This window comes from Penicillium subrubescens (genome assembly GCF_028828155.1).
Source record: "Penicillium subrubescens strain IBT 31985 chromosome Unknown utg000002l_segment0_segment0, whole genome shotgun sequence".
Lineage (NCBI taxonomy): Eukaryota > Fungi > Ascomycota > Eurotiomycetes > Eurotiales > Aspergillaceae > Penicillium > Penicillium subrubescens.
In genome coordinates, this window is record NW_026643152.1 from 4,510,880 (window position 1) to 4,537,401 (window position 26,522).

Genomic DNA, 26,522 nt, shown 5'->3' on the forward strand with positions numbered 1-26,522 from the left:
CCTCATGAGGATTCTATAGACTTTGCTTCGAGCTTGCAATACAATATCCATGGGCCGTCGGTTTTGAAATTCTACCCTTTATACTCATACATCATTCAGTTAGGCTTCACCTAAACCTTTCAAGTAAGGGAGACACGGTACTGTGGTGAATTCTCTATTGAATCCTCCATTAGCTACTACTATCCTGCTATCGCGCAAAACGAGTAGTGGTCAACAGATGTCCTTGATGTACGATGCCTCCGGTTTTTCATTTAATCCGATTTTTGCATTATAGATCCTCTATCAGCCACTGCTAACCTGCTCTCGCGCAAGACAAGCAGTGGTCAACAGAGGTTCTTAACATACGATTCCTCCGGTTTTTCATCGAATCCAAATTTTTCGGTAGCATCATCACGATCTTTTTGGTTTGATCCCATTTTATATTCTTAGAACCTCTATCAGCTACTACTATCCGGCCATCGCGCAACAAAAGTAGTGGCCAACAGAGGCTCTTAACATGCGATCCCTCTGCTTTTTCGTTATTTTTTCGTTAGATCACGATTTTTAAATTATCGGATCCGCTATTAAATCCTCTATTAAGTGATTGAACATGGGAAAAGCCTTGCTCATGGACACCATTATCCCCAGTTCCCTTAGTCCTAGGCACCATCCGACTTCTTCTTCACTATACACGTCGCCGGAACAATATTCAACTAGAATAGCAGAATCATGATTATGCCTAGGGCTTCTCCTATTCGATAGGGATTGTATGTGATAACTCGCCAACGCCGACGTCTTGCCGAGGCCACCGAACGATAAATTCCTAGAGATCTCCCCTGGAGTAGGTAGTGACACCTTAGAATGTATGGGCGCAATGACGTCGAATGGGGTTGAAATTGTCTCTTCACACCATGAATTGATATTTTAGACCTCTAATGGACAAGCTTCTCATCATGCAGGATAACGATGGGCAGCTGATTTCATTTGCATTTGCCGAAGAAACTCACAGGCCTGTGACGATTCCCGCGGTCCGGAGCCTTTGAGGGAGCCAGTGACATTCCAGCCTCCCAGCCCCCTGCCCACAGAACTTGCACTGACAACCATCCCATTCCGGATTGAAGACATATTGTCCCTCGTCAACGTGTGCTTGATTCCTCTTTGAAGCTATATCGAATCACCATGACCAAGTGAGTACTATCTCTTCAAGTTGCAGGCTTTACCTCCCGGAATATCCCAGTAACATTTCCGTAGTCACCCATTACACCCAGCGGTCGTCCACTGGCCAATCGCACTGATCAGCACAGCCTTTGGAGTTGACGTATTGAATGCGTTCCATTCATATATCCCAGCGGCTACACTCAATTATCTCCCCGAAACCACCGAGCTTACCATCATTTCATATTATGCTCTGTCCGCCGGCCTTGTGAGTGGAGTTGCCGCTGCCGCGACGGGTATTGTCTCGGCCAGCCGAATGATAACGAAGCAGAGTAGTATTCTTGAAGCAGACAAGAAAACCGTGAAACCCAAGTTCAAGACATTGTTCGCCCACGCTGCTTTGAATGATCTTGCTCTTTTGGTTGGGGCGGGATACTGGTGGGTGCGCCGACAATCGGGTGGTCCTGTGTACGTGCCCGAGAGTCCATTACTAGGGCTGGGCGGCGCTGTGGTCGCAATTCAGCTATTCGCTGCTAGTCTTGGTGGTACCTTGGTGTATGGATATGGTGCTGGTATTGGAAGTGCCAGGCCGAAGGGCAAAGCGCAGTAGGGTGGACAATCCGCTGTGATTTCTACAAGCGGTTGCTGAAGAATCGAGAACTCCCGCATATCGGTCATTAGACCATGGGGGGTTTCTATGCCAAAGAAGAGGCAAATGATGATCATTTTTATCGGCAAGGTTATTTTGAACTCGCTAAAGTGCTAAGCGAATCGGGGATCGGGTTTCAAATAAAAACCGACGATGGAAGGGGTCAGTTGCGTTTACCACGCTAGTAGAATTTCGACTGTGGGCGTGGCCGACCTGAGGGTTGGGGTGCATGTTTCCAAAGCTATAACGTCATTATCTGACTGAGATTGCAATTTGGGGGGGGGGGGGGGGGGGCTAAGTAGTTGATCACATTTACAGTTGAAGTTGGCTTTGAAACATGGTCAAGTGTCGGTGTTCTATGATAGGTTGATAAATTCGGCAGCATTCCGGTCTCCTATGGCTGAACATGCAGAGAGTGGTTATGACAAACTGGACGTGGGTGATCGTGGCTTGAGCTTTTTGATGCCCATGAAACCGGAATATATGTAGCTACTTGAAAGAGCGCGGTTGATTCTATGCACTTCCTTCTCCCTTGGGTGATCTGGCACTTGGTATCGGAGAATTTTCAGATTCGCTACCATTCGAGTTTAATCTGCGGATGAAGAACTGCTATATAACAATCGAAGCTCCTTTGACGTACAAAGCTAGACTGTTGATTACTACCTGGTAAATTATTCTTTGACTCCAACTAAAGGTATCCAGCGATGCTAACCAGGCGGCTGACACGACGCACCTTTGGCATGTGCTGCCGAAGAGGACTCAACACGGATCTTGTCTGCCCTGCAGACGCAAGAACACGTTCGTGCAGGCTTTCTCTTAACTATACTGCGGGGATCCCGCTAGTATGTAGTATCGACTGAGTGGGGGCACTTCGCGGTGATGGCTATTCTACTGAAGCGACATCATCCATGTTAATTCTGACATTACGGCAACACCTCTCCTTTAGAGGTACAAGGATGGTGCTCATGGATACTGTCTAGTAAGTCGTCCACCATTGAGGATAGCTGCGCTCTACCAATACCCAAAGCCAAGACTTTCCGAAGAAGTGTCAAAAACACTACAGTACTATTTACACTAGTGTGATCCTGTCTCCACTTTGATCAACAAGATGTAACCCTGCTGCATGTGAAGATTTCAGGGCATTTATACTCCGCATTTGTTCGCTTGACTGTTTTGAATCATCTGGACTCTTCTTCACTCTATTTATCTACCAGTTCTCACCTGCTAGTGACTTGGTTGACCTTTGCATCAATATGCTGTTCACTCCAATCACCGCTTCATCATGGCTAGTGGTGTTCAGCACACTTTTACCGGTTGCACTAGCTCAAGATGCTGAGGGCTGGTACAAGGCTCATCCAGGCATGGCACGTATCAGCCAGGTGAACCAAAATACGCACCAAATTGTCGATAAATACAATCGCACGCGGTTCTTCCACGGAACCAATGTTGTTATGAAGGAGCCACCATGGTATCGGCCGTTGGAGTGGGTTCCAGGTGTCTCGTCATTTAGCGAGCAAGATGTCCAAAATATGCATGATTTGGGTCTTAACATCGTCCGGCTGGGTCACCACTGGGCTGGCGCAGAGCCCGTGCGTGGGTCGTACAACCAGACTTTCCTTGATATCATGAAGGAGCAAACCAAAATGGCTGAGGACCATGGCATCTACGTTCTGGTAGACGTGCATCAGGACTGCCTGGCACGGCAACTTTGCGGTCATGGTGTGCCTGACGTAAGTAGACACAAGAGTATTGTGAGAGTCTTCGATACTGACACGGCATTGTAGTGGTTCGTCAAGGAAAACTGGGTGCCGAGCAGCGAGATGTACCCATTTCCACTTAAGCTGACACCATTCCCCGTGGATGGAAACGGCTTCCCATCACCACAGTCGCTTTGCGGTACTGTTGACTGGTCTCTGAGTTATACGTCCGTTGTGATAGGCAATGCATTCGGCCGGCTATACAACAATTACGACGGGCTTGGTGATGCCTTTGCCGCCTACTGGAAAAAGCTGGCATCGGGATATGCCGAGACAACCAACGTAGTCGGCTATAACTTGTTGAATGAGCCATGGGTAGGTGACACTTGGGCTGATCCGACATTACTTGTGCCAGGTGTTGCCGACCACAAGGCCATGGAAGGGCTCTGGAACCGTGCAGCGAAGCAGATTCGTACGGTGGACAATACTACGCTCATTTGGTTTGAAGGCGCTACCCTAGACGTTCTGTCAGGTTTCAACAACGTCCCTCTTGGAGACGGCTCGAAGACGGTGCAGTCATTCCATTACTACAGCCCACCTCAGCTGGGCTCTATTTCTACCACGCTCAGCAACCGCCAAAAGGACAGCCAGCGCCTTAAGACTGCTGGCGTGCTGACCGAGCTCACGTTCTGGATGGGCGATGATAAGCAGATGCAGGGTCTAACAGAGGCCATGACGGCAACCGACGCAAACATGGTTTCGTGGATTGGCTGGGCATACGAGAATCTGTACAATGGCACGTCTGGTCAGCCTTATCCCGAACTAGCGAAGCACTATAGCCGTGCATATCCAGCTGCGATTGCTGGTACTCCCATCAGCTTCAGCTTTTCTGAGGACACGACCACTTTTAAGCTGCAGTTCAAGTCTGATCCTAATATTGATGCGCCCACCGAAATTGTTCTGCCTCCATCCACCTTTCCCAACGGATATAAGGTCCAAGTCTCCCCCGAAGGCAGTTTGGTGCAGTACACACCCGACAAACGGACACTTGCCTTGTTCACATCCTCCAGTATCAAGAGCGCCACCGACATCTCAATCACAGTCTCAAGTAAATAGTTCTAACTGTTTTCAAGCTCCAATATTAGGTAGTAATAATTGCACTTGTGAGCCCCTCAACATTTGAGTATGCTTTTGTGTTTGCTTGTGCTCCATACCACAGCGCGTAGTCAGAACGTCCGCGCAACATCGTCTTCTGCGTCGGATATACCATCCGCTTCACCATCCAGGGGTCTTGTATCCCACGACACCGACTGCCTCAGATGATCCGATCTTCTTCCTTTGCGAAGCCAAGCACTAACCCGAGGATCATATCGAGATCGTATGGGGACTTCGATAGCGGCGGCTCCATCTGCCGAATAGCGCTCACGAAGTGCCAAATGAAAGTCAGCTGGATTGTACCCTGGATCATTGCATTATCATCAATTTCGCCTTTAGTCCACCAACCACCCATATAATTAGTATCATTTGCTCTCATATAGGGAGATGCTGAGAATTTGCCCTCAAGAGCGAGATTGGCGGTATTTTCGTCGAATGTCACGTTCACAGAGGGTACTTTGTAGTCCGTCCAGCCTCGTGTGCTCCACCACTCGTCTCCCGGCAGCTGTGATATGCAACTTGTGTAGTTTCCGTTGTAGTAGCTGGAGTTACACGTTCCTGGTAGCGAGACATTTTCGTTTGTATATGCAGCCCATTCGGCATTTAGTTCCTCTGATAGTGTTCCTGCAAGGGAGAAGGAATCCGAGAGCTTGATTGTTGTGAAATTGAAGCTGTCGCCCACGGTTCCATTCTCTGCTGGCTGCCAAGTCGGTCTGTAGAATCATTGTCTGTCAATATTCGAGGTTCAGAAGAGCCTTAGTGGGGACCTCGATCGGTGTTACCTTACGCCGAAGATTCCAATGCCCACCATAGTGGCTGGAAGGACCAATCTGTTGCCAGGAGATTCAAGTTAGACTTGTTGTAATTGGGTGGTGTCATGATTAACACCCCGTTGGCCGAGTTCGATCCCTTGTTATATGCTCCCCGGTCCGTGATGACCAAGACTGAGTCCCAGTGTACGGTCATAGTCGATTTTGTAGTGGAGCGCATGGGGCGGTGGTTCCATTGTACCCCCTCTCGACGATCAAATCAACTTGCATAGATGCATTATAGTACCTGTTCAAGGTCAGTGACTGGCTATGTAGTTCATTCGAAGGCACTCGTATGGTTTACTCACGATCCGACCCAGGCATAAAACCCACCAAGACCAGTGATATTCTAGGGATGGAATTTTGAGTGGAATTATAGCTTGGATCATCTTTGGCGAAAACAGGCAAAGGTAAGCCTAGAAGGTAGCAGCCGACCACGATGACTCCAATAAAGGATCGCATCTTTTCCGCTATGATTGTGTGGGAAATGAATGAGGCTGAAAATTATGTTCCGCAGACCCACAAAAAAAGGGGTCCCGGGGGATCTATATAAACAGCCTCAGATTTCAGATTTGGTGCTTACCCCTGGTGACTGTTCAGCGGTTGCCCGGATTTAATGAGATATCTATGCCACGCTTGTGTCTTGCTAAGCCCCGTTCGAAATGTACGAGATCAATAGTTAAGACCCGATCGAGCGATAGGTGCGACTTTGAGGAACACGGTGTTTGAAATCATGATCGATGACTGGCTGCTTTAATGGGCAGACCCCTGAGCGAGTGTTGACGGAAATTCACTCCGCTAATTTGGCTTGAGGCTGACAACGATGACTGGCATACTTGTTCGCAGGAAATGCGCCCCGACGGGGGCATGGCTTGGTAAGACAAGCATTCAAGGCGTGTATGCGCCTCTCTAGCAACCTCACTACCCGTACTTCCATAGCATTGGTTACCCTAACCCTTCCAGTTTAAAAGGGTAGGGTAGTCAATGCTACGGGCAGTGTCTAGGGCATAGATAATCAGCCAAATGACCTACGTACTTCACCCGCCTAAAGTAATCCATATTCCATTCCGGCCCATAAAGGGACAATCTAATTAGGCTGCTTGTATCTGAGACAGGCTATTAAATAACTCGCTCAATACCAGTGAGCGATGTAAGCCCTCCCTAGAGGTGCGAATTATTAATGGCACACTTGGCGACATAGCACACTGCACATTTAACGACGCTCCCACCGCACCGTCGCCGGCTGCATCGGCCGCGAGAAAAGAGACTATAAACAACAAAATCAGTCAGTAAACCGCATAAACCAAGACAGAGGAACAAAACATACCGAATAATCCGTCTCAGGCACCCCCTCCCTCCCCTCCGCATTAAAAAACCGAAACTCCCTCACGAGCGTCGCAACAATAACATCCAAATTCAAATACGCAAACTTCTCCCCAATACATCGATGTCTCCCCGCCCCAAACGGCAAATAAGGACTCCTCGTCCCCTTCGACACAGCCCCATACCCATAATCCACAGTATCAGAGTCATCCTCAACCTCAACACGTTCCTCCCACCGATGCGGATCCCATTTCATCGGGTTCCGGAAGTAGCGCTCATCGCGGGCTGTTACACCAGGTGAGGAGAGGAGGGTGTGGGATGTTGGGATCACGTAGGGTGTTCCAGGGATGGGCATGGGGTTTTTCACTTTGCGCATGAGCGTGTGGATGGAGGAGTGGATGCGGAGGGTTTCTTTGATGACGTTTTGGAGGAGGGGGAGTTTTTCGAGATCTTTGTATTGGAGGGGTGGGAGGGACGTGCCCAGGGTGTTGATTTGTTCATTGTATAGTTTTTCGGTCATTGAGGGTTCGGACGCGAGTCGGAGCATTATCCAGCAACTTATTGCGGATGAGGAGTGTTGGCCGGCCATGAGTAGGGTGATCATCATATGGGCGATTTCTTTATCTGGGATGGGTGTTCCATCGCGGTAGACGCAGCGCATCAGATTCCAGATCATATCCTTCGTCTGGGTTTCTTCGGCTGTACCAGTCTTGCGTCGTTCACGGATGATGTCAAGGTAAATCTCGCGCATGCGTGCATGAGCAAGATCTCGCTTACGATTGTGCGGTAGTGGTGCCCAGGGGAGCATGAAGTTGATGGGCGAGAAACCGAGGTCAAGGTCGTGGTAGAGATCCGCGAACTCGGAGGTGAGTTTTGCTCGGACTTCGTCTCCTTGGAGAGTGCGGCCGGCTGTGAAGATGGTTATTTCGGCCATGATGGCGCCGAGGTCGATGGTACCGGATTTGCCTTTGAAATGGCCGGATGTTTTGATGTATTGGTTGACTTCTTCTTCGATGAGAGGGACGTAAGATTCCAGGGCTTCTTGACTGAGGCCGAATTTGATGAACTAGTTGCGAGAGAGATGTTAGAAAGACTTTGTCGACGTCTTTCAGAGAGGGAGGACTATTGAGAAATGGGTGTCTACCTTCTTCTGCTCAATGAGCTTCGAGTTCGGGCAGTCATACACAACATCCGACCCAAAGACCGGCGTGGTCAGCTTGCCATAGACCTCCTCAGCATTGACATCCTTGAGCTTTCCATTGAGAATAAACTCATTGCCATCTGTGCCCAGGTAGACAGTAGTCTTCTTGCCCAAGAGAATGAAAGTGAAGATATCACCATGCTAGTACCAAAATTAGACCTTGTTCTCCAAATCAATCCTTCAATTCAAACTAGTACATACCTTCCGTCGACACGACAAAAAGAACTGATACGGATCCATGCCATAACTAATCGTACTCCCCAAAATAGGAAACCAATGGAACACAACAGGAGGTTCATTCCCGCTGTAGAAAAATAGCTGGTTGATGACATTCAGAACAACCGAGATCAACACCAAAGCGATGCCATAACCGGAGATTCGTAGGACCTGGCCGATGACCAGCTGTGGCAATGATTCCATTTTGATTCAGTGACCGTTGCTGTGTTGAATGAGTGTCAGTAATCAGAAATGTATATACTTAACTTAATCCCTTATACTTAACGGGGGGTTCAAATCAGACTGGGAGGATTAATCATCTTAGGGCTTGGTAGTCACGCCATGGTCGATCCCCCGGAAGGCCGCGCTGCCGAGTTGTAGTAGTGTACCCGGTCCGGCACCATGAAAATAGCCCAGAGTGCATCGTGCCAATGAAACACTAGGGATTACGCCTAGTGATGGCCAAGGAATTAATTACCCCTTTGTGTCGTACTCAATCTGGGCAATTTTTGGGGCTGGACACAAATTGCCAGCCCCTTTGGGAGGAGCCTATAGCTCCTCCCCTGGGCTACAGAGGAAGAAAATGAGCTACAAACCATGAGAAAGGTAGAATGTCAATATTATCAGACGCGTTCCATTTGCATATCGGGAATTATGTTAGCATCAAAAGCTCCGGAAAAAAACAGATATGTCCATGCGCGCAGAAAACAATCAAGAAAGCCTTGTCCAGAATGACCATACATGACAAGGCGCCAACAACGCCGGGGAATTGCAAAACAAAAAAAGATCAAGTCATAAAAATGATGATGGAAAAGACCTGCCATAGTCATAATCAACCAGAGGTGGCTACCTCCCGAGTCTCCCACATCCGCCGAATCATCAGGTCGTTCTCGCTCAGAGCGGGGAAGTCATCCGAGGAATGATCACCGGTCAGGCCATGCGCAGCTTCATCGGAAGTCGACAAGATCCGGTGGGATGGGTGGGAGGATGGAGCTGCCTGGGTGGTATCGGTGGATTCGCTGTGCGTGGCGGGGTCTTCAGAGGCCGAGGAGTGGGGATCAGGCAACTGCGACTTCGTCTCGGCGCTCGAGCCAAGGTGAGTAGGACGATTACCACGCTGGAGAAGGGGCAGTGATGGGGCTGACTGGACTGGCTTGCCCAGTGCAGATGCGTTCTCGGCACTGACTGCGGATGCGCGGGCGACTGTGCGCAGGCGGTAAAAGCTGTCGGCCGTGGGTGACTGGAAGCGACGAGCCACCATGAGCTCCAATGAGATTTTCTCGTACGCCTTGCGAATCTGACGCGCTTCGGTATCGTGGCCCAGTACTCCAGCGCGGCCGCTGCCGTTCATACTACGAGCTCCGTCAAAGGTCGAGCCACCACGAGAGTGGCCGCCGGGAACAAAGCCTGTGTCCATATTCGACGGTGATACCGTTGTGGGCACGCCATGAGAGTCGGGTGGGGAGTTGTTCAGCGTAGCTGTGCGTTGAAGCCAAAGCTTCTGCTGGGTTCGCGAGGGTAGATCGACACCGCGAGGACGTGCCGGCGATGCGGTAGACTTGCCGTTCGCGCGGTTCGGAGATGGGGGTGTTTGCGGATGGTAGTGAGGTAGGAATGAGGATGGAGTGTTCGGGTCGGAGTCCGTTCGTGAAGACGACTGGAGACCGGACTTGTTACTCATGATGAATCTGGAGACGCCGCCTTCCATAGAGGACGACGTAGCTCCTGGTTGACTGCCGGGCATTTGGGCCATGCCGAGGTTGGATGTAGAGAAAGTTCGTCGAGCCGCATCCAGGCCACCAGTCAGGTTGAGTGAGGTGCTGCGTGAGGTTGAATCCGACGGTTTCGCCATCGCTGAGATGGAGGACATGGCAGGCGGTGCCTTGGCAGAGTGTGAGGGGCTCAGGAGGCGGTTCGCGATGTCGCCCTGGTCTGTGGGTTGACCGGGCCTTTGTGTGTCGTCGGAGTTCTCCTCCTCGTCCTCCTCTTCCTCTTCGTCGTCGTGTTCGTGGTCTAGATCAGGGTATTCCCGTTCCCGTACAAGCTTGCTCGTGATAGAATCAGGCAAACTGGTTGCCCGGGAAATTTGCGGGTATGGCCGCTTCACGAATGTAAGAGGATCAACCAAGACCTGATTGTTATCCGCGCTATGGTTGGAGGGGGCGACGGAGTTGCGCCTCGTACTTTCGGGTGATTGTGTGGTATCTTCCCACTCGGCGTCGTCGTTCTCATCGTCATCCCCCAACTCAAATCCGACCGACTTCTTCTTTCCAGCGCTCGAGTGTGGTCGCTCCGTCACCAGGGTCTTCTTCACTATCGCTGCTGAATTATTCCGTCGGAGAATGGGGGTCGAGTAGTTTCTCTTCATCCAATGGTCCTTGGGATGGTCATCCACCGCCCCAGCCCAGTGTACATGTGCTTGACCCTTGGGGCTGCCGATAGGAGTTGCGGGGGCCGACTTCTTGCGCTGGTGATTTCGGCCACTGGTCTCGGGGCCGAGTTGGAAGCGCTGGAGTTTGTTCAGGTTCTTTCCCAAAGAGGGGTTTCGATGGTGGTTGCGGTGACCACCGCCCACAACATGGGCGCGGTGAGGCTTATGATGTACGGTGGTGGTCCTGGAGGAGTGAGATTGCGACAGTTCGTTGGGGTTGGCGCCGGCGTTTGCGTTAGTCCTCGTGACGACCGCATGTGAAGACACAGCGCGGCGGCCCAGGCCGGGGCGCTTGACAGGGGAGGAAGTGTTGGTTGGCATGGCGGCAAAAGCTCCCCAGAGAGCGGCGGGTAAATCACTAATGTACCGGGGGCATGGAAGGGGATTGGCCGAGGCAGAGAGCAGGTATCACGGCAGCTGGGACGTGCAGGGCGAAAAAGCAACCAGATTGTAATAGTTCGAATGCAGGGAGGCGTTCACACCGCCCCGCTCGAGCCTACGGGTTGTGGAACAACCGATGGCGATGGGGGGTGGGAGAGAGTTGCTAAGAGGAGAGCGGGAGGTTGTAAGGAAGAAGAGCTGGGGGGGGTGGAAGACTGGAGTAGAAGAAGACCGGAGGAAAGGTGTGGAAGTCGATCTCGCTGTCTTCGGCGATGGGGGGGCGAGTGCTACTCGGGTAATATTACGGTACAGCCAACGCCGGACCCTTTGACATGGAACCTTCCGAGAAGTCAAATAGAAGATTGATGATAGTATCAGGGAAGCTGTAGAAATGAAATGTGTAGGAAAATGAATGAAAGTCTTCTTCAGCTAGCCAGGTATAGACTCTCGTATTACTTCGTGCATGGCTTTTAACTGGCTATGGTGTCACTGGAACTAACTACAGTGTTGACTCGTCGACATAATTGACTGGGTCCGTGTGGGGAAATTGAGTTTCCATACTTTCTCAATTCTCTCCCGATCTGGAGCTAAAGCAATAAGCATGTGGTAATTTAGTAGTTACATTCTGCAATCAGGTCACCATAAAAAAACGAAGAAAAGTCTCAGGTATCATCGAGTACGTAGACGCCCAAAAAGGAGAAGAGCGAGAAAGAGGCAAAGACAGTAAACTAGAATCAAACGCCGGAGAGAGATGCATCTACACTATAGTTCAATCAAGCTCTCCTCCACGGGGCGGGCTGGTTGGTGAGAGGCGGAGGGCTGCGTTTGGGGGGCATCCGGATATGCGCCCGGTTGGCCCGCCGTCATTGGTGGGTATCCCGAAGGTACCGTGCTGGGTTGCTGGGGTTGATAATAATAGGATTGAGGCGCGCCAGGCGGCTGCTGGTGGAGGGTAGTCCCCGCGGGATTCACGCTAGAGTATGTAGGTGAATGGACTTGCTCAGGCGAGTGCTGTTCGGGTGCACTGGGGCCGACCGGGGGTGCGCTCGCCTGGTATTGTGAATCTCGCCGCATGACTGAGGAAGGGTGATACGGGGTTTCGGAGTAATGCGACTGCGAGGGATCTTGCTCGGGCTGAGGCGCGTAGTACTGAGGTGCACCAGCCGATCCCGGAGCCGGGTGGTTGGGAATGGCGTTGCTTTGCGGCGGAGGTGATCCCAAAGACGGATATGGGTTCTGAGCCCAATTATTGGGTGCCGGTTGGGGATAGCCCGGGCTCGTCACTCCGCTAGGAGGTGCATCATAGCCACTGTTGCTAACTTGGCGAGATGCATATGTGGAAGCGCGAGGAGTGTCTGGTGCGTTCGTGTAATAATAGTTCTCGGCGCCAGATTTCAAATCCGGAGCATGGACACCGGGCATAGTCGGGTATTGTGCGGCACCTGGAATGGCTCCATAGCCCAAGTTCTGTTGAGAGTAGGCACTAGATAAACGCTCTTCTAGCATTCGATCGTAGTAGCGAACAACAGTGGAGAGCTTTGAGTGGAGATCCAGGAGAGTATCTACAATCAGTAGTCAGCTTTACCAAGTCCATGTATCATAGTTCCTGAGTCTCGGCTTACCATGCTTGCTCATTGTCTCTCCATAACTCCGGGCCAATTTAGGTCGAAGCGTGCCAATGCTCTCGTAAAGTTCTTGAATTTGGGGTTCTCGGAGGATGGTTCCAGGAGGCTGATGCTGTAGTCGATCGACAAGAGTAGAGAAAAGGTGGATATTTTCAGCCTCCATGGCGCTGAGCTCGTATGGGTTCTTTGGTAGTGGGGTGGGCGTGCTAGATGAATCACGGAATGTTGTGGACGGTGGAGGATTGCTCTTCAATGCAGCCGCATGTTTCTGCTTGTGCTCTTCCATGTCTCGTAGGGAGGCTTCGATGGCAGCTTTCAAGTCTGCGTCTTCCTCTTCAACATTTGAAGGGCCAGGAGCAGGAGCAGTAACTGGCTTGGCTTGTTGAGGTGTATTTCCAGTTTGTGGCACAAATCCAGTCGGGCCTCTTCCTTCCGCCTCCTCAAGACTCATCTGCAAAGCCCGGCGAAGATCATCGTCGAAACTTGTATCTGCTTTGGCACCCCGAGGCTCCATAGTACTGGATTTGGTGATGGAATTATTCTTAAACGCGGAACGATCGGCAAAGCCGGCTGGGACGTATGACTTTGAGGTCAGTTTGGCGTAGCACCCATCGTCGACTCTAACAGGCTGGAGGATTCCGAGATGCGGAAGCGGGAGGACCTTGCTTGAGCACTGTTGATCGAAGACGTTGCCACAGTTTCGGCAGTGGTGTTTCCTGTTCATAAAGCTAAAAGCGGTGCGGCATCGCATGCAGACATCTGAATCAATCCACTCGGGTGGCTAAAGTGAGGGAGTTAGTCCAAGTTACTATGATCCATGTTCAAGGCGAACTGAAAGCTTGGAATGCCACACTTACTGCATTGCTTTCCAACATAGAACCGCTCATCTCCGTTTTCGGTGGGAACTGGAAGCCTTCGGTTTGCAGCTTTCGATATGTTTCCCCCAGATACATCAGGTCCATGCGGCCCTGAGCCGCCATCGCCCAATTCTGGATAAGTTCCAAGATCTTGCGCTGGACGTCGGGGTTCAGTGGAGCACCTTCTGATTTGAGTAGTGACACCAGATTGTCCATGAATTCACGGGATGCGATTTCGGCCAGGAAGTGGGTGCCGCCGTTCTTAACACACGTATCGGTCAACTAGGAGACCAGTGTAAATGTCAGCTTTCATTCTTTGTTTTCAAGTTAAGGCAAGCAAACGGCACTAACCTTCAACGTAGCTAGCTGAATGTTTGGGTTTCTGTTCTCCAATCGACGCTTCAACGACCTCATGGCTTCCTTGGGCTGGACGCTCTTCGATCGAACCATGTCAGAGATCTCCAAGTTGAGGGAAATGTCCTCTCTGATACATTGGTCAGCCTCATGCATTCAAAAGGTATATTTCAACCCGGAGGTCGTCAACCGAAGTCTGTTAGGCAGCAGGTGGGTGGGTGATAACGTACAGGGAGGAGCCGGTCGCCCGCTCGATCTGCTCATCGAGCGGCGACGTTGAGGAAAACCAGCCGGCCATTATGGAGAGCTGAGAGCAGCACGCAAATAACGCGCACAATTTTCAAGAGAATAGGTACAAGCACAAAGAAGTCGCGTCGACTGAATCCAGGATGAGATGGAGCTCCAGGCAGCCCGCAGAGTGACTAAGCTCCTGGCGTCATAGGCGCGGGGGCGGTGAGAGTATTGTCACTCCGTTGTACCCCAGAAGACCCGCTGGTTCCAGTTCCTGGATCACATTGGCCTTGGTCTTTGGCCTTTGGGTTCTTGTCTCGTCCTTTCGTTATTCTTGTTGCCTTGTGAATTGTCCACTTTATCTTCTCTCTCCAAACCATGCGCTAGGAAAGCTTTTTCATCTCACGCTCGCTGCCTCGACCATGCCCCCCGATGCGGCGGCTTTACCTACTCCACCAGACATACCACCGTGGAAGGACAGCCGTCCTTACTCGGTGGGGGGCAACATGCATTCCAACGGCCAGGTCACCAGACCAGACCCTCATTCGAATGGTTCTGTACCAGCACCACAACCTCGATTTCCCAATATCAAGGACCTGCAGGACCAGGCCGCACTATTGAAGGTGAACGAGCGGACGCCGGTTAGTACAGACGATGGATATGAGCTACCGCGGGGAGGACACAAGGCTCATATGACGACTCCCAGATTGACGTCCTATTGCGAACCGCGGCTACGGCTTTTGAACAAGCAAAGATCCTCGCAGACGGTGACGATTCCGACAAGGCCTATGTACAGTACCTGCGCGCATCCGAGATCACCATTAACCTCATACCCCACCATCCCGAATATCCGACCATACAAACGCGAAGTCCAGAATTGTATAAGGAATTCGCAGCGCTGATGATGGTGCGTTCCCCGGCTCCGCTGAACTACTAGTGCTTGGCAATGCGCGTCGTCGAGTAGATCACATGTGTAAGAAGCTAACCCCACTATTTCAATACAGGCGGTGCGAAGCAAGCATGCGACGATGGATGCGATCAAGCGGGAGATTATCGAGGACAACTTGAATACAAATGTGCAGCCGACTGGTTCTTTCACGTCGACTTCGCTGCCAGCCTCTAGCTCCGTGCGAGGTCGCGAGAATAACGAGTCAAGCAACGCTTCCATGAGGATGCCGAGTCCAACGCAGTTTCAGCGAATGCCGGATACTCAAGTACAGCCCAAGCGGTCCTCTGTCTCCGTTGGCGATTCTCTAGCAGAACGCTTTGCGAAGCTGAAAACCTCCCAGATTCGCGATGCGTCTATATCTAGTGTTGCCACATCTACCGGGCAATCTTCATCGGGTTCCACTGGCCAGTTTTCTGCTTATACCACTAACACCGCTGCAACGAGCTATGGCTCCCTCTACGGTTCCCCATCAAGACGCCCTCTGGGCCCTCGCAGTATGGGGACCTCAAGTCATGCCCCATCGATTCCTCCAAAGCTGCCATTGAACACTTCCATGCCACGCGCCCCCGACCCTGCCTATAGTCCGATCTACACAGTACCCACCCAGGCTCCTTCAAACCCTCCCCGGACATCAACCGAGAGCACGCGATCATTCAATCAGCGGTACTCCCAATTTACAAACTCCCCGCATGGTAGTCCAAGTCCCAGTCTCGACGATCATCCGTACCGATCCCGAACTCCGAATGGGGTCAACTCTGCCCGCGGAACACGGAGTAACTCTCCCGACCTGCCCTATAACACGCATATCACAGCCGAGAGTTTGATGGATTACTTGCGAAAATTCAATGTCTTGGTTATCGATGTCCGTCCTCGAGACCAGTATGATAATGGTCACATCTATGCAAAGTCGATCATCTGCATTGAGCCAGTCGTGCTGAAAGAGAACGTGTCGGCTGAAGAGCTTGAGGAACGCCTCGTCGTGTCTCCCGAATATGAACAGACCTTGTTTGAAAGGCGCAACGAATTCGACCTTGTGGTATACTATGACCAACAGACGGCTTCCGTCAGCTATCTTGCAGGATCCCCTGTAGGGACGTCGGCGCCACACTTGAGAGCGCTTCACGATACCCTATATGAGTTCAACGAATACAAGCCATTGAAGGCGGGACGGCCACCTGCGCTGCTGCTTGGTGGACTGGATGCATGGATCGATCTTCTTGGGCAGCAGTCACTTGCTACGTCCTCCACTGCTGCGGTTATGGGCTCCCTGCAGGCCAAGAAGCCCGTTCCGAGACCTGGGAAGCCACTGGGTCGGGTTCCCACCATGGCCAGTGCCAATTCCAGCCTGGAGGTACGAAAGAGGAGGTTGCGCGAGTTCACGCCGCTCAACTCGGAAGAGTTGTCTGCATGGTTAGAAAGGTCCAAAAAGGAGGAGATCGATACCAGCCATTATCTGGAGGAGGAGCCGCTGACCGAGGAGCCCCAGGAGGATGGGGTCCAGCCAGAACCTACCACTCCGTTTGTGCACTCGTATGAAGCCTTTTTACGCCGCTTCCCCGAGCCACAACATATCCAGCAGTCTATGATGCACCCAGACTCTCGACCATCTGCCTCTGCAAACTTTGCTCCTCCTGTCCCGTTGGCTCCGTCACGGCCACCTCCTGCAGTTCCTCGCCCCAGCTACGGCGGCGTCTCCGACGGTCGTCACATTCAACCCCATTTGGAGCGACAAAATTCAGCGAATCGCGTCGCCTTGTACACATCAAACTCTTATATTAACCGTCTCAAGCTTCCACGGACGGGTCTGCACAATTTTGGTGTCACCTGCTACATGAATTCGACGATTCAATGTCTCAGTGCAACCGTCATGGTGAGCAAGTTCTTCATCGACGATCGGTATCGATATTACGTGCAGAAGAACTGGAAGGGCTCCCAAGGGGTGATGCCGGGTCTGTATGCCAATCTCATCCGATCGCTGTGGAAAGGCGATGTGGAAGTCATCATGCCTACTTCTTTCCGCAACTTTTGTGGTCGCTTGAACCGGGAGTGGGCGATTGATCGACAACAGGATGCAAAGGAATTCTTCGATTTCCTTGTAGACTGTCTGCACGAAGATCTCAACGTCAATTGGCAGCGCAACCCCCTGCGACCCTTGACGTTTTCCGAAGAAATGCAACGTGAGCGTATGCCTGTGCAGAAAGTATCGGAAATTGAATGGCATCGTTACTGCCATCGAGAAGACTCTTTTATCTCATCACTTTTTGCGGGTCAGCACGCCAGTCGACTGAAATGCACCACCTGTCGCCAAACATCCACCACGTACGAAGCCTTTTACAGTATCAGCGTCGAAATCCCACCTGACGGCACCGGTGACATCTACCAGTGTCTCCGAAGTTACTGCCAAGAGGAGATGCTTAGCGGTGACGAGGTCTGGAAATGCCCGTACTGCAAATGCGACCGCATCGCGACCAAGCAGATTATCATCACACGAGCTCCGCAAATCCTAGTCGTCCATTTCAAGCGCTTCTCAGCATCCAAGACTCAAAGCGCGCGCAAGATTCACACTCCAATCGAGTTTCCCCTCTACGGTCTCCGAATGGACGACTTTGTCGTCTCTTACCCAACCACCGGCCCACCCGCTGAGTCCAGCACGCCCGCTATGATGGGCTCGACTACGCCCCCGTTCACATATGATGCCTTTGGAGTGCTCCGGCATATCGGGTCCTCTATGGGTAGTGGGCATTATATCTCACTGGTCCGCGATGCAGAACGGCAGTGCTGGCGAAAGTTTGACGACGAACGCACGACCGAGTTTAACCCGCGGGATCTGCGGGCGCGCGACCGACTGCAAAATGAGCAGGCGTATATTGTGTTTTATGAGCGAGTTCCAGCGAAATGAGCCTTAGCGTTAGCGTTTTTTGTGTTTTATTCTGTATTGTTTAACGATCCCCTATTCTATGCTGACCCGTTCCGCCCTTTCCGGGCATTGCGGTTGGGATTCATATTCATCGTTCTTGGACATTCGTGGTTCCTTTGATTTCTGTTTTGTTTTGCATGTCATGTCACGATAGTCACGACTGGATAGAGATGGCGCTGGGGAGATTCGGAGGTTGGATATATATGTACTCCGTACTCGCATCCATTTCGGGTGTTGAAATGCATCATGCCGTCAGAGCTGTCTACCTATGACCTGAAAGTCTTGGATGAGAGACTAAATATGCAAGACGACTGCTTCGAAAATAATGACATTCTGTACCTTATACAGTCTTAAGTACATTGAGTAGGTACCTTCCGAACTGATCTACTTCGGCGGGGTCTATCGCAGATTGATAAACCGAATCACGTTATCAGTACAGTACGAAAGAAGCGTTCGGAACGAATATTCCGAGAGACATTTCGACGGAACTACAGTGAAGAATGTATGTATACCTAGCTTCCAAGGTTTGATTATAGTTACAAGGTGGGCGATTACAACTTGCGCGATAATAATCATTTGGATTATGATCCTAGCCATGTATCGGATTCACCGGTTATGCACCATCAGCGCGGGATACTGGGGATAGGATAGGCTGATCAACCCGAGGGTCAACCTGGTTCCATACAATTCCGCGGGCGCGGAAAGCGGGGACTGCGTGGGTGAGTGCGGAGTTGGGATGGATTACAATATGTACACAGTAGTAGGGAATACACTCCGCACAGTATTGAGCGTATGGATGTACTTACTACTCCGTACTGTGAGTGTAGATGCGGGTACCGGGCCATTACCCGAGTGGTGGTTCACCCGAGGGTATGGGGATGGGATGGGTATGGAGGATGGCACTTGGAAATGGAGATGGACGTATACTAGAGTAGAGTATCCGATTTGAGATCCGATGGGGAGATCATAGTCGAGAACTATGATAATTTACTATATATGATTGCTGAATTGAAATTTACTTGATCAGTAGAGAACCGAAAGGGGGAAAGTTCATCTCCCGATATGAAGACCGGATTCCGAGGGGGTTGTTTACTAGATTAAATATTGTAGATGTCGGGATATAGTAATCAAATCAATCAGAGTAATTGAATAAATATTCAACAAGTTTATAGATTTCTAGTTATGACTATTATACGATCATAATATACTACAATTGTACTCTTTCACACCCCCGTGGTTAGTATACTCCTCCCCTCCTTCATATGCGCCGAGGCCCCCAAATAAGCAGCCGCTGATAGGCTCGCCGAGTATCGGATCCTCCAAGTCTCGACCTTTTGTTACACTGCAGGCCCGCCAGGAAGCAATCGGGACATGTTTTCCTAGCAGATTCTTAGTCTTAGTCCCCTAGTATTGCATACAGAGACCAGATAAGCCCCTCCTCTTTTCTGCCATCTGATCTTTTCTATAACCCCGGCTAACCCTAGGAGTTTGCCTCACCGGGTGAAATTCACGGCAGGGGAAAATGGATGTTAGTCATTAGTCAGGGCAGATCTGGCCAGTAGTAAACCAGCAAAAAAAAAGGGACACTTTCTTGTCGAGTGGAGTTTGAACTTTGAGGGTCACCGCCTTTAGTACCTGGGGAGTTCCCGTAAGACCCAATAATAATACAATCGTCAACTCATCGGTCTCTTTCCTTCTCTCCTCCTCCTCCTCCTCGTCTCGTCCCGCTGCTTTCCTGCATATACTTCTCTTTCTCTCTGTCGCTTGTTTCTTCAACGTGAGTACCCCCTCTTCTAATCCTGATCATTCCCTCCTCGTCTGTCGCGTCCCATCTTGCGGCCATCGGCGCCTCCTATCGGGCTTTTTTTCGCTGGCTCCGACGGAGAACGAAGTCCCATAGTCTTTCGTCTTGCCCGCCGCCCATTCAGGGTCCCCCTCACTACCTCGTTGACAGTGTCTTTCTCCCTTGAACGGAGTCACCATACTTATTCTGTGACACTGGGCTAATTCCTGCGATCGCGCAATTCCCAGGCTTTCTTTCTACCACGCCATCACCATGTCTGCCACCAAGGAATTCACTCTCCAGGAGGTTGCCTCCCACAACACCAAGAAGGACCTGTACATGGTCATCCACGAGAAGGTCTACGACTGCACCAGCTTCGTCGATGAGCACCCGTACGTCTCTTCTCTCCTCTTGAATCCCTCCTAGCACTCTCCACCCGCTTGCGCCGATGCGGATCGGGCCCCGCGACGGTATACCCCTATCGCCGAAACCTCACTGCAAATGGGCCGATCCTCGTTGTTTCCTCCTCCCCGACTTCATTGACTCTATTTCTTACCCGGAATACTATGCGAACTACGAAATGCTAACAATTCCCCTGCAGCGGTGGTGAGGAAGTCCTCCTCGATGTCGGTGGCCAGGACGGCTCCGAGGCCTTCGAGGATGTCGGCCACTCCGATGAAGCCCGCGAGATCCTCGACGGTCTGCTCGTCGGCAACGTGAAGCGCCTGGTATGTTTTCCGATTCAAACAAATCCCCTTATCGGGAGCAGTGCACTCCCTTATCCTACACTTCTTACTGACACGTTTCCAGCCCGGTGACCCCGCCCCCAAGGCCCACGCCTCCACCAGCTCCTCTTCCGCCTCCTCTTCATCTTCCTCCGGCAGCTTCGGTGTCGGTCTCTACGCCGTCATCCTCATCGGTGGTGCCATCGCCTACGGTGCTTACAACTACCTCCAGGCCCAGCAGGCCGCTCAGTAAATAATCTCTTATGAGACCTGGGATATTTTGAGTTTTTGAGCCTAGAAGTGTGAGCGTGTAGGGGGTATGAGTCGATCAGAGAGAAAAAAGAAAAACGACGGCACAGGAACAGACTCTTCCCCCGTTGGACGCCATCGTGAGGTGGGGGGAACAATAGACTGCGGGGGTGGATGAGGAGGGAGAGACGCTTTTTTTTGGAGATTGGAGAAACTGGTACTCTTTTACTTTATTTTCTGGTTTATTATTGGCAGAGTTTCTCTTTTTTTTGGTTATCTTGTTCATTTTCAACCCATGGAGTACCTTTTTCCGTTCCGCAGATTCATCCTCTGCGGTTCACTCTTGCTAAACCTTTACCTTTGGCATTGAATTCTCTTCTTTCTTTTTTTCTTTTTCTTTTTTTTTTCGCTTTACTCCTGCGAGTGCTACTGTTCGATCCGTGCGGTGGGCACTTCCCAGATTGAAGGTTTCTAGCGCCCGAGTACTCGATTGTTAGCCGATAGCGGGATTTTTTACTTGTTCGGGCGTGGACTTCCGCTGTGGATGTGGGGGTGGAGGGAATCAGGAAGGTGCCCGCGAATGCCATACAGTGGACATACCTACTGGATGTACTCATGTGGGGTAAGCCCGGTAGTCCCAGAGGGAACTTGGAGAGGGGAATGAGGAGATGGGGAGATAGAGATTGTTTTTCTTTTTGTTTTTAGGTGTATATTTATAGATCGATATGGATTGCTTTTATCTTGGACTGTGAATCAGGGAGATAGGAGTAGTTTAATTGAAGACGTCTTGACGTCACTACGTAAATGAAGTAGGGAATAGGAAAGAAGGAAATTTATGTAGTCAATAGGTCAATTAACCTGCATCGTATTAACTCGAAAAAAGCAGTAAAGCACCTGCAAGCTTAAAACAACCAAAAAAGTCCGAAGATAGCGACACCACCACGAGTGGAAGGTGTTGAAGTTCGGAGAGATATTTGATTTGCAACATAGAGAAAAGCATTTCCTGACTATCCATTGGACGATAGAAAGAGCACGCAGAGAAATGAACGATATCAGCATGAGAAGGAGGATGCCTCATTACTCACAGAATCCATCCGTGAGCGGTAATGATGGATACCGTTGACGCGGATTCTGTTCCCAGTAAAAGATCTTCACCGTTGCTTCCCCAGTCCTTGTTTCAAGGGTATACAGTGCCTTCTCACATGTTCGAGAAGATCGATTCCAGACGTGGGATGGTTTCGAGCCTGCTTAGCAAACTTGTACACTTTATCCTTGAAGAATCCCTCGACCGAAGCTGCAGCCAGAATACCTCGCACAGCATGGTGACGAGGAAAGTAGCCTGCCGAATTGATGTGCTCGTCGGTCGTCGCGTAGGTATTCCTATCCTGGTAGTCGTTATCGTCCGGGTAGGGGTCCTGGTTCTCAATGAGCACCTCTTTGATGAATTTGGCCATCTCTTCGCCCAGATCCTGGACGTCACACATGTCCGCGAGTCGTGAAAGCTCAATTGCGGCTGTGATCTGCTCCTCGGGCTCCACAGTGTTGAATTCGAATTGGCGATTGTACATCCACTGGAGGAGAGCTGGCATGGTTTGCGGAGAGACAACGCCCTCGATTTCTTCCATGTTCACGGTCTGCGTCTGCCCCTCGATGAACTCGCCTTCGAACATAGCGGCAAAGTATGAGGACTTTTTGCAGAGGAGGGGCTTCGAGACGGTGAATTCAATGTCACTGGCTTGAGTCTGATCTTCACGAAGGGCCGTGGTAGAGTGGCAGGATGCTAGAGAAGAGTCGTTAGATCATGGTTTTCAGAGTTTTCAGTCATATTGATTCACTCACTTGTCCACACGAAGTCATTTGGAATGGAGCCAGGAGTGTCGGACATGATGGGTAGATTTTGGGATGATGTCGAAAGTGAGAGATGGAATTGTAGACTAGGAAGCTGGATATTGTTGCGCGGGATACTCCTGTCGAGTGATGGTGGGAAGAGAAAAGAGAAAAGAGAGACAGAGAGGATTGATGGAGAGTAATGTAAAGGCTAAGAAGAGACCGAGATGTCGAAGATGGAGAAAATCGGGCGACCAGGAGTGGAGCTTTTTGAGCAAGGACACTGGTGATGAGCAGAAAGATGAAAGAAGAAAGGGAGATGAGGCGGCGGTAGAAATACACATCAGTAGGTATTCTCATGGAAGGTCTAGGATCGAGAGGAGGGTAGCAAGTGAAGCAAACATGATGAGTCTAGAGATACTGCCAATGTGTTTGATGATAGTGAATCCGGGACTGAATAGTTTGTCCTCTTTCACTGTCAAACTAAACATATACAAAATAATAACATACCGAGGAAGAGACACGAGAGAGGATTCTGGGAAGGAAGAGAGAGATAAACTTAAACTAGAACGCACTTGATGAGGGAGAAGCTGGAACAATGGAGCCCAAGATACATCGAAGATTCGAACTGGGGAGGAAGCTTGATCCTGCCACACCCAGAAAATAGGCGCCTGCCAGCCATATTAACGCCACTCAGCTCGCTAAATTGCGGCGACTGTGAGAAGACCCTCATGTCCAGAGTTGTCTCTATAGACCTCAAAGAATGGATAGAAGCACAATTCAAGTTCAAGAATTTGGTAGGTACTTCGAGACGAGAATTGAAATATCGAGGAGAAAACCTGCGGATGAAGTGTAGAGGAGAGGAAGGGCAATAGAAGTGGGGAGAAGAAAAACATCTTCACAGCGGAGAATCCCGGTATCTTCAATCCATCAAGATTTTCAAGGAAGTAGATCTGGAAAGCTTCAAAGATGGAATCTGGATGATACTTGCGTAGCTGCCTATTTTGATCACGACGGATGGGTTGTATAAAATATCCAGAGAGACGAAATCGATGGCCACTTATATTGCAACAAAGCTGATAAGAAAACCACAGTGAAGCATCGAGGCTCATGATCCAGTTCCACATTGGTGTACCAGCTAGTTCAGGCAAGGCGTTTTCCAGCAGCTGCAATTCAATCATGGAGGCCAAGTTGCATGGATTTCACATGCTGGCATTCATCGAGAATGACCCACCCGAGAATGGAATTGCAGAAGGACTTTCATAACAAAGGCATATCCACCTTTTGCAATTCGTAGGATTATCTCGGTGTCAAATCCTTCATGCGTCTAAAGCTCCAGCCGTCACAGATGGTGACTGTATGCCGTGATAGATCAGGGGAAGATACATCGCCATCACCACTGACTCTATCCAAACCGGCACTGCGATCAGCACCGAGAGCCCGTGCTCGACCAAATCTTCCATATTACCAAGCAAGTGACAGTATTCCCGCTGCCACAAAGTCCGTAAAACGCCTTGTACGCTAGAAACCATGTTGGCTTTTGATCCAGATCATCACGGGTGGGTCGAAGGGAATCTGTGAGGTGCGAATGTGACCATGCTGTCAAACCAGCCTTGGAGAGGGCGCTGGAGTGCCGTAGAGTCATCCTACAGAGGCAGTAGAATACCTCATCCATAAGCGGACGTACGAGACCGCCAGATGGGCCTCCTTGCTGAAATTATCCCATAGTCTATGAAATGAAAGATAAAAGATCATCGAGGTGGACACCGTTGGCGTGTAAATATGGTCTCCGGTCGAAGGACTATGTTTCGCTATTGTGCTGGCCGTCGATAAGGTGGCACATAATGCCCTCTCTTCAGGGAAGAGCGTAGGGTTTGGAGTTGGGGTAGCAGAGACACAATTAGATGACGAAGATTCAGCTTGTGTGAGCGACATAGAGAGTGACGTTCGTCTTGGGTGCTGGGGAATCGCGGGCTTTGGTTCCTTCCTTATAGCTAGGAATCTCCTCACGGCTTTCCTTCTCTCCACAGAAATGTCAACAAAAGCTGAAGACTCCGACTATATCACAAAAGCATCACGGTCTCGAAGATCATATCCGACTGGATAACGCCTTAAGATATATCCTTTCTATTGTCAGCATTTGTATCATTGTACTATGAGACTTTGAGCAAGCGCGGCCATACCTTATACTCCAAATGACTTGGATCGGAAGGACACCTTCCAGTCCATATGTCTTCATCGCCAACCTTGGCAGGAGCGCCTTGAAATCCCCATCATCAGAACAGAGAAGAGTGGGTCGTTAGTTCCACGATGGATGGAGTCACTGGGTGGAGGTATACGAAGATTCGTGGGTATCCAGCTTGGATCTCATGGAGAAAAAATCCCACTGGAAGTTGACCGAACATCTCTTCGCCATACTCAGGGAATCGCCTGCCGCGTATGGATACATGTCGGGATCATGTATACTCCCACCAAAGACCCTTGTATAGTGTGTCTTGACCGAAAGCCATGCTTGAAGAATTGCATCCTTATCGGGAATAAGACGCACCACTGCTTGTGGAGAGCGTTGACGAGGTATGTGCGTGGCTCAAGCTCGCCCCCAATTGGGCAGTTCGTTAACTTCGTCATCCATAGGAAAAGCGTGGCACGCACTGTTGACCAAGATTATCTGCATCTTCGAGCGAGTGTATATACTGCATCTGATCACAGAATACTCGCTGGGAATATACTACTGGACTGAGGAATGGGTTTTATAAAGTTTGAATAAACGATAACTTGAACTTGCTCTCGGTCGTACGGTGACTGGTATGCTGGGGAGAATCGCTGGTTTATTTAGCCCGCAAATGGAAGGAAGAGAGTTAAACAGAATCTGAATAAGAGGTAACAGAAGACATATAGTTAGCTACCTGGCTTGACCGAAGGTCTTCGGTCTTCGTCCATGACCGCCGGTAGTCGTATATCCTGCGTGGACCTTTGAAGTGGGTAGTTGCTAATGAAGAAAATGGAAAGGAGCCCCCCCCTCCCCCCTCCCATTCGTAGGTTTTGATACAAAGAAACCAACGTGGAAGATTCCGCTACCTGATGTCTCCTTTGCTCGAGAATAAACAACAAGGTGAGCTACAACCTTATCAAACCTATCGAGCATACATAGATTGCTTGGCTGGCCGGCCCCGCCCGATCTCTTTTACCCCGCCTTAGCTTAATGAATATATCTTCCCTGGCTCCTGCCATTCGTCAGGTGCTATAGACGTCTACGAGTAGTCACTTGTTTCATAATTGAGCTTATCCCAACCTCAACTGCTGTCTGGAAGAAACCTCCCTTCCGCTCCGACACATATCTTACCCTGGGCCACTCCATAGCTGATAGATCCAACCGAGGCTCACCCCCCAACACAAAGTGTTATCTATCTCAATCATCCATCAAACCATTGCTCCAACCAACTCAAATCTCCACATCAACTACCACCATGATCACCCCCACAGACAAAACCTTCCTTAACCGCTGCATCCAACTAGCCCGCGAAGCCCTCGAAGCAGGCGACGACCCCTTCGGCTCAATCCTCGTAGACGCCAACGGCACCATCCTCCAAGAACACCGCAACCGCATCCACACCGAGTCCAACGTCAGTCTACACCCGGAATTCACGCTTGCCATCTGGGCGGAGAAGAAGCTTAGCCCTGCCGACCGCGCGTCAGCCACGGTGTACACCTCCGGCGAGCATTGTCCCATGTGTGCGGCTGCGCATGCGTATGCGGGACTGGGACGGATTGTGTATGCTAGTTCTTCGGAACAGTTGAAGGGGTGGATGGGGGAGTTGGGGGTTAGTGAGGGGCCGGTGGCGGGGTTGGGGATTAAGGATGTTGCGCCGGGGGTGAGTGTTGATGGGCCTGTGGAGGAGTTGGGGGAGGTGGTTTTTGAGTTGCATCGGTTGAGACAGGAGAAAATTCGAGATGGAAAGTAAATATAAAATGGTGGATTGATGGTTCGATTTGACTGTGAGATGTATAT

At 50.5% G+C, this 26,522-nt stretch overlaps 10 protein-coding genes across 10 annotated transcripts; 5 read left to right on the plus strand and 5 right to left on the minus strand.

Annotated features, from left to right (window-relative positions):
* The first annotated feature begins 498 nt into the window (after positions 1 to 498).
* On the plus strand, positions 499 to 2,001 carry N7473_003014 (DUF2231 domain-containing protein). Its single transcript, XM_057148954.1, has 2 exons — positions 499 to 1,166; positions 1,231 to 2,001. The coding sequence occupies exons 1-2, from the start codon at positions 1,159 to 1,161 to the stop codon at positions 1,742 to 1,744; spliced, it is 522 nt and encodes a 173-aa protein (XP_057012608.1). The 5' UTR covers positions 499 to 1,158; the 3' UTR covers positions 1,745 to 2,001.
* A 1,035-nt stretch (positions 2,002 to 3,036) lies between these two features.
* N7473_003015 (putative endoglycoceramidase) lies at positions 3,037 to 4,596 on the plus strand (the record flags this gene model as incomplete). Its single annotated transcript, XM_057148955.1, has 2 exons — positions 3,037 to 3,513; positions 3,568 to 4,596. 2 exons carry the CDS (start codon positions 3,037 to 3,039, stop codon positions 4,594 to 4,596), a joined length of 1,506 nt encoding a protein of 501 aa, XP_057012609.1.
* A 199-nt stretch (positions 4,597 to 4,795) lies between these two features.
* On the minus strand, positions 4,796 to 5,446 carry N7473_003016 (uncharacterized protein; the record flags this gene model as incomplete). The annotated part of the gene is made up of 2 exons (XM_057148956.1): positions 4,796 to 5,348; positions 5,418 to 5,446. 2 exons carry the CDS (start codon positions 5,444 to 5,446, stop codon positions 4,796 to 4,798), a joined length of 582 nt encoding a protein of 193 aa, XP_057012610.1.
* A 1,211-nt stretch (positions 5,447 to 6,657) lies between these two features.
* On the minus strand, positions 6,658 to 8,388 carry N7473_003017 (cytochrome P450; the record flags this gene model as incomplete). The annotated part of the gene is made up of 4 exons (XM_057148957.1): positions 6,658 to 6,711; positions 6,772 to 7,833; positions 7,912 to 8,109; positions 8,170 to 8,388. 4 exons carry the CDS (start codon positions 8,386 to 8,388, stop codon positions 6,658 to 6,660), a joined length of 1,533 nt encoding a protein of 510 aa, XP_057012611.1.
* A 628-nt stretch (positions 8,389 to 9,016) lies between these two features.
* N7473_003018 (uncharacterized protein) lies at positions 9,017 to 10,936 on the minus strand (the record flags this gene model as incomplete). Its single annotated transcript, XM_057148958.1, has 1 exon — positions 9,017 to 10,936. One exon carries the CDS (start codon positions 10,934 to 10,936, stop codon positions 9,017 to 9,019), a length of 1,920 nt encoding a protein of 639 aa, XP_057012612.1.
* A 663-nt stretch (positions 10,937 to 11,599) lies between these two features.
* vps27 (ESCRT-0 subunit protein VPS27) lies at positions 11,600 to 14,211 on the minus strand. Its single transcript, XM_057148959.1, has 5 exons — positions 14,063 to 14,211; positions 13,830 to 13,962; positions 13,479 to 13,760; positions 12,619 to 13,402; positions 11,600 to 12,558 (listed from the first exon to the last, which is right to left on the minus strand). Exons 1-5 carry the CDS (start codon positions 14,128 to 14,130, stop codon positions 11,759 to 11,761), a joined length of 2,067 nt encoding a protein of 688 aa, XP_057012613.1. The 5' UTR covers positions 14,131 to 14,211; the 3' UTR covers positions 11,600 to 11,758.
* Positions 14,212 to 14,485: 274 nt separating this feature from the next.
* Positions 14,486 to 17,911, plus strand: N7473_003020 (putative ubiquitin C-terminal hydrolase; the record flags this gene model as incomplete). The annotated part of the gene is made up of 3 exons (XM_057148960.1): positions 14,486 to 14,704; positions 14,770 to 14,970; positions 15,068 to 17,911. 3 exons carry the CDS (start codon positions 14,486 to 14,488, stop codon positions 17,909 to 17,911), a joined length of 3,264 nt encoding a protein of 1,087 aa, XP_057012614.1.
* Positions 17,912 to 19,985: 2,074 nt separating this feature from the next.
* N7473_003021 (cytochrome b5-like heme/steroid binding domain-containing protein) lies at positions 19,986 to 20,690 on the plus strand (the record flags this gene model as incomplete). The annotated part of the gene is made up of 3 exons (XM_057148961.1): positions 19,986 to 20,104; positions 20,314 to 20,440; positions 20,523 to 20,690. 3 exons carry the CDS (start codon positions 19,986 to 19,988, stop codon positions 20,688 to 20,690), a joined length of 414 nt encoding a protein of 137 aa, XP_057012615.1.
* Positions 20,691 to 21,837: 1,147 nt separating this feature from the next.
* On the minus strand, positions 21,838 to 22,571 carry N7473_003022 (BTB/POZ domain-containing protein; the record flags this gene model as incomplete). Its single annotated transcript, XM_057148962.1, has 2 exons — positions 21,838 to 22,466; positions 22,526 to 22,571. The coding sequence occupies 2 exons, from the start codon at positions 22,569 to 22,571 to the stop codon at positions 21,838 to 21,840; spliced, it is 675 nt and encodes a 224-aa protein (XP_057012616.1).
* A 3,409-nt stretch (positions 22,572 to 25,980) lies between these two features.
* Positions 25,981 to 26,475, plus strand: N7473_003023 (nucleoside deaminase; the record flags this gene model as incomplete). Its single annotated transcript, XM_057148963.1, has 1 exon — positions 25,981 to 26,475. The coding sequence occupies one exon, from the start codon at positions 25,981 to 25,983 to the stop codon at positions 26,473 to 26,475; it is 495 nt and encodes a 164-aa protein (XP_057012617.1).
* Between the last annotated feature and the right edge of the window lie 47 nt (positions 26,476 to 26,522).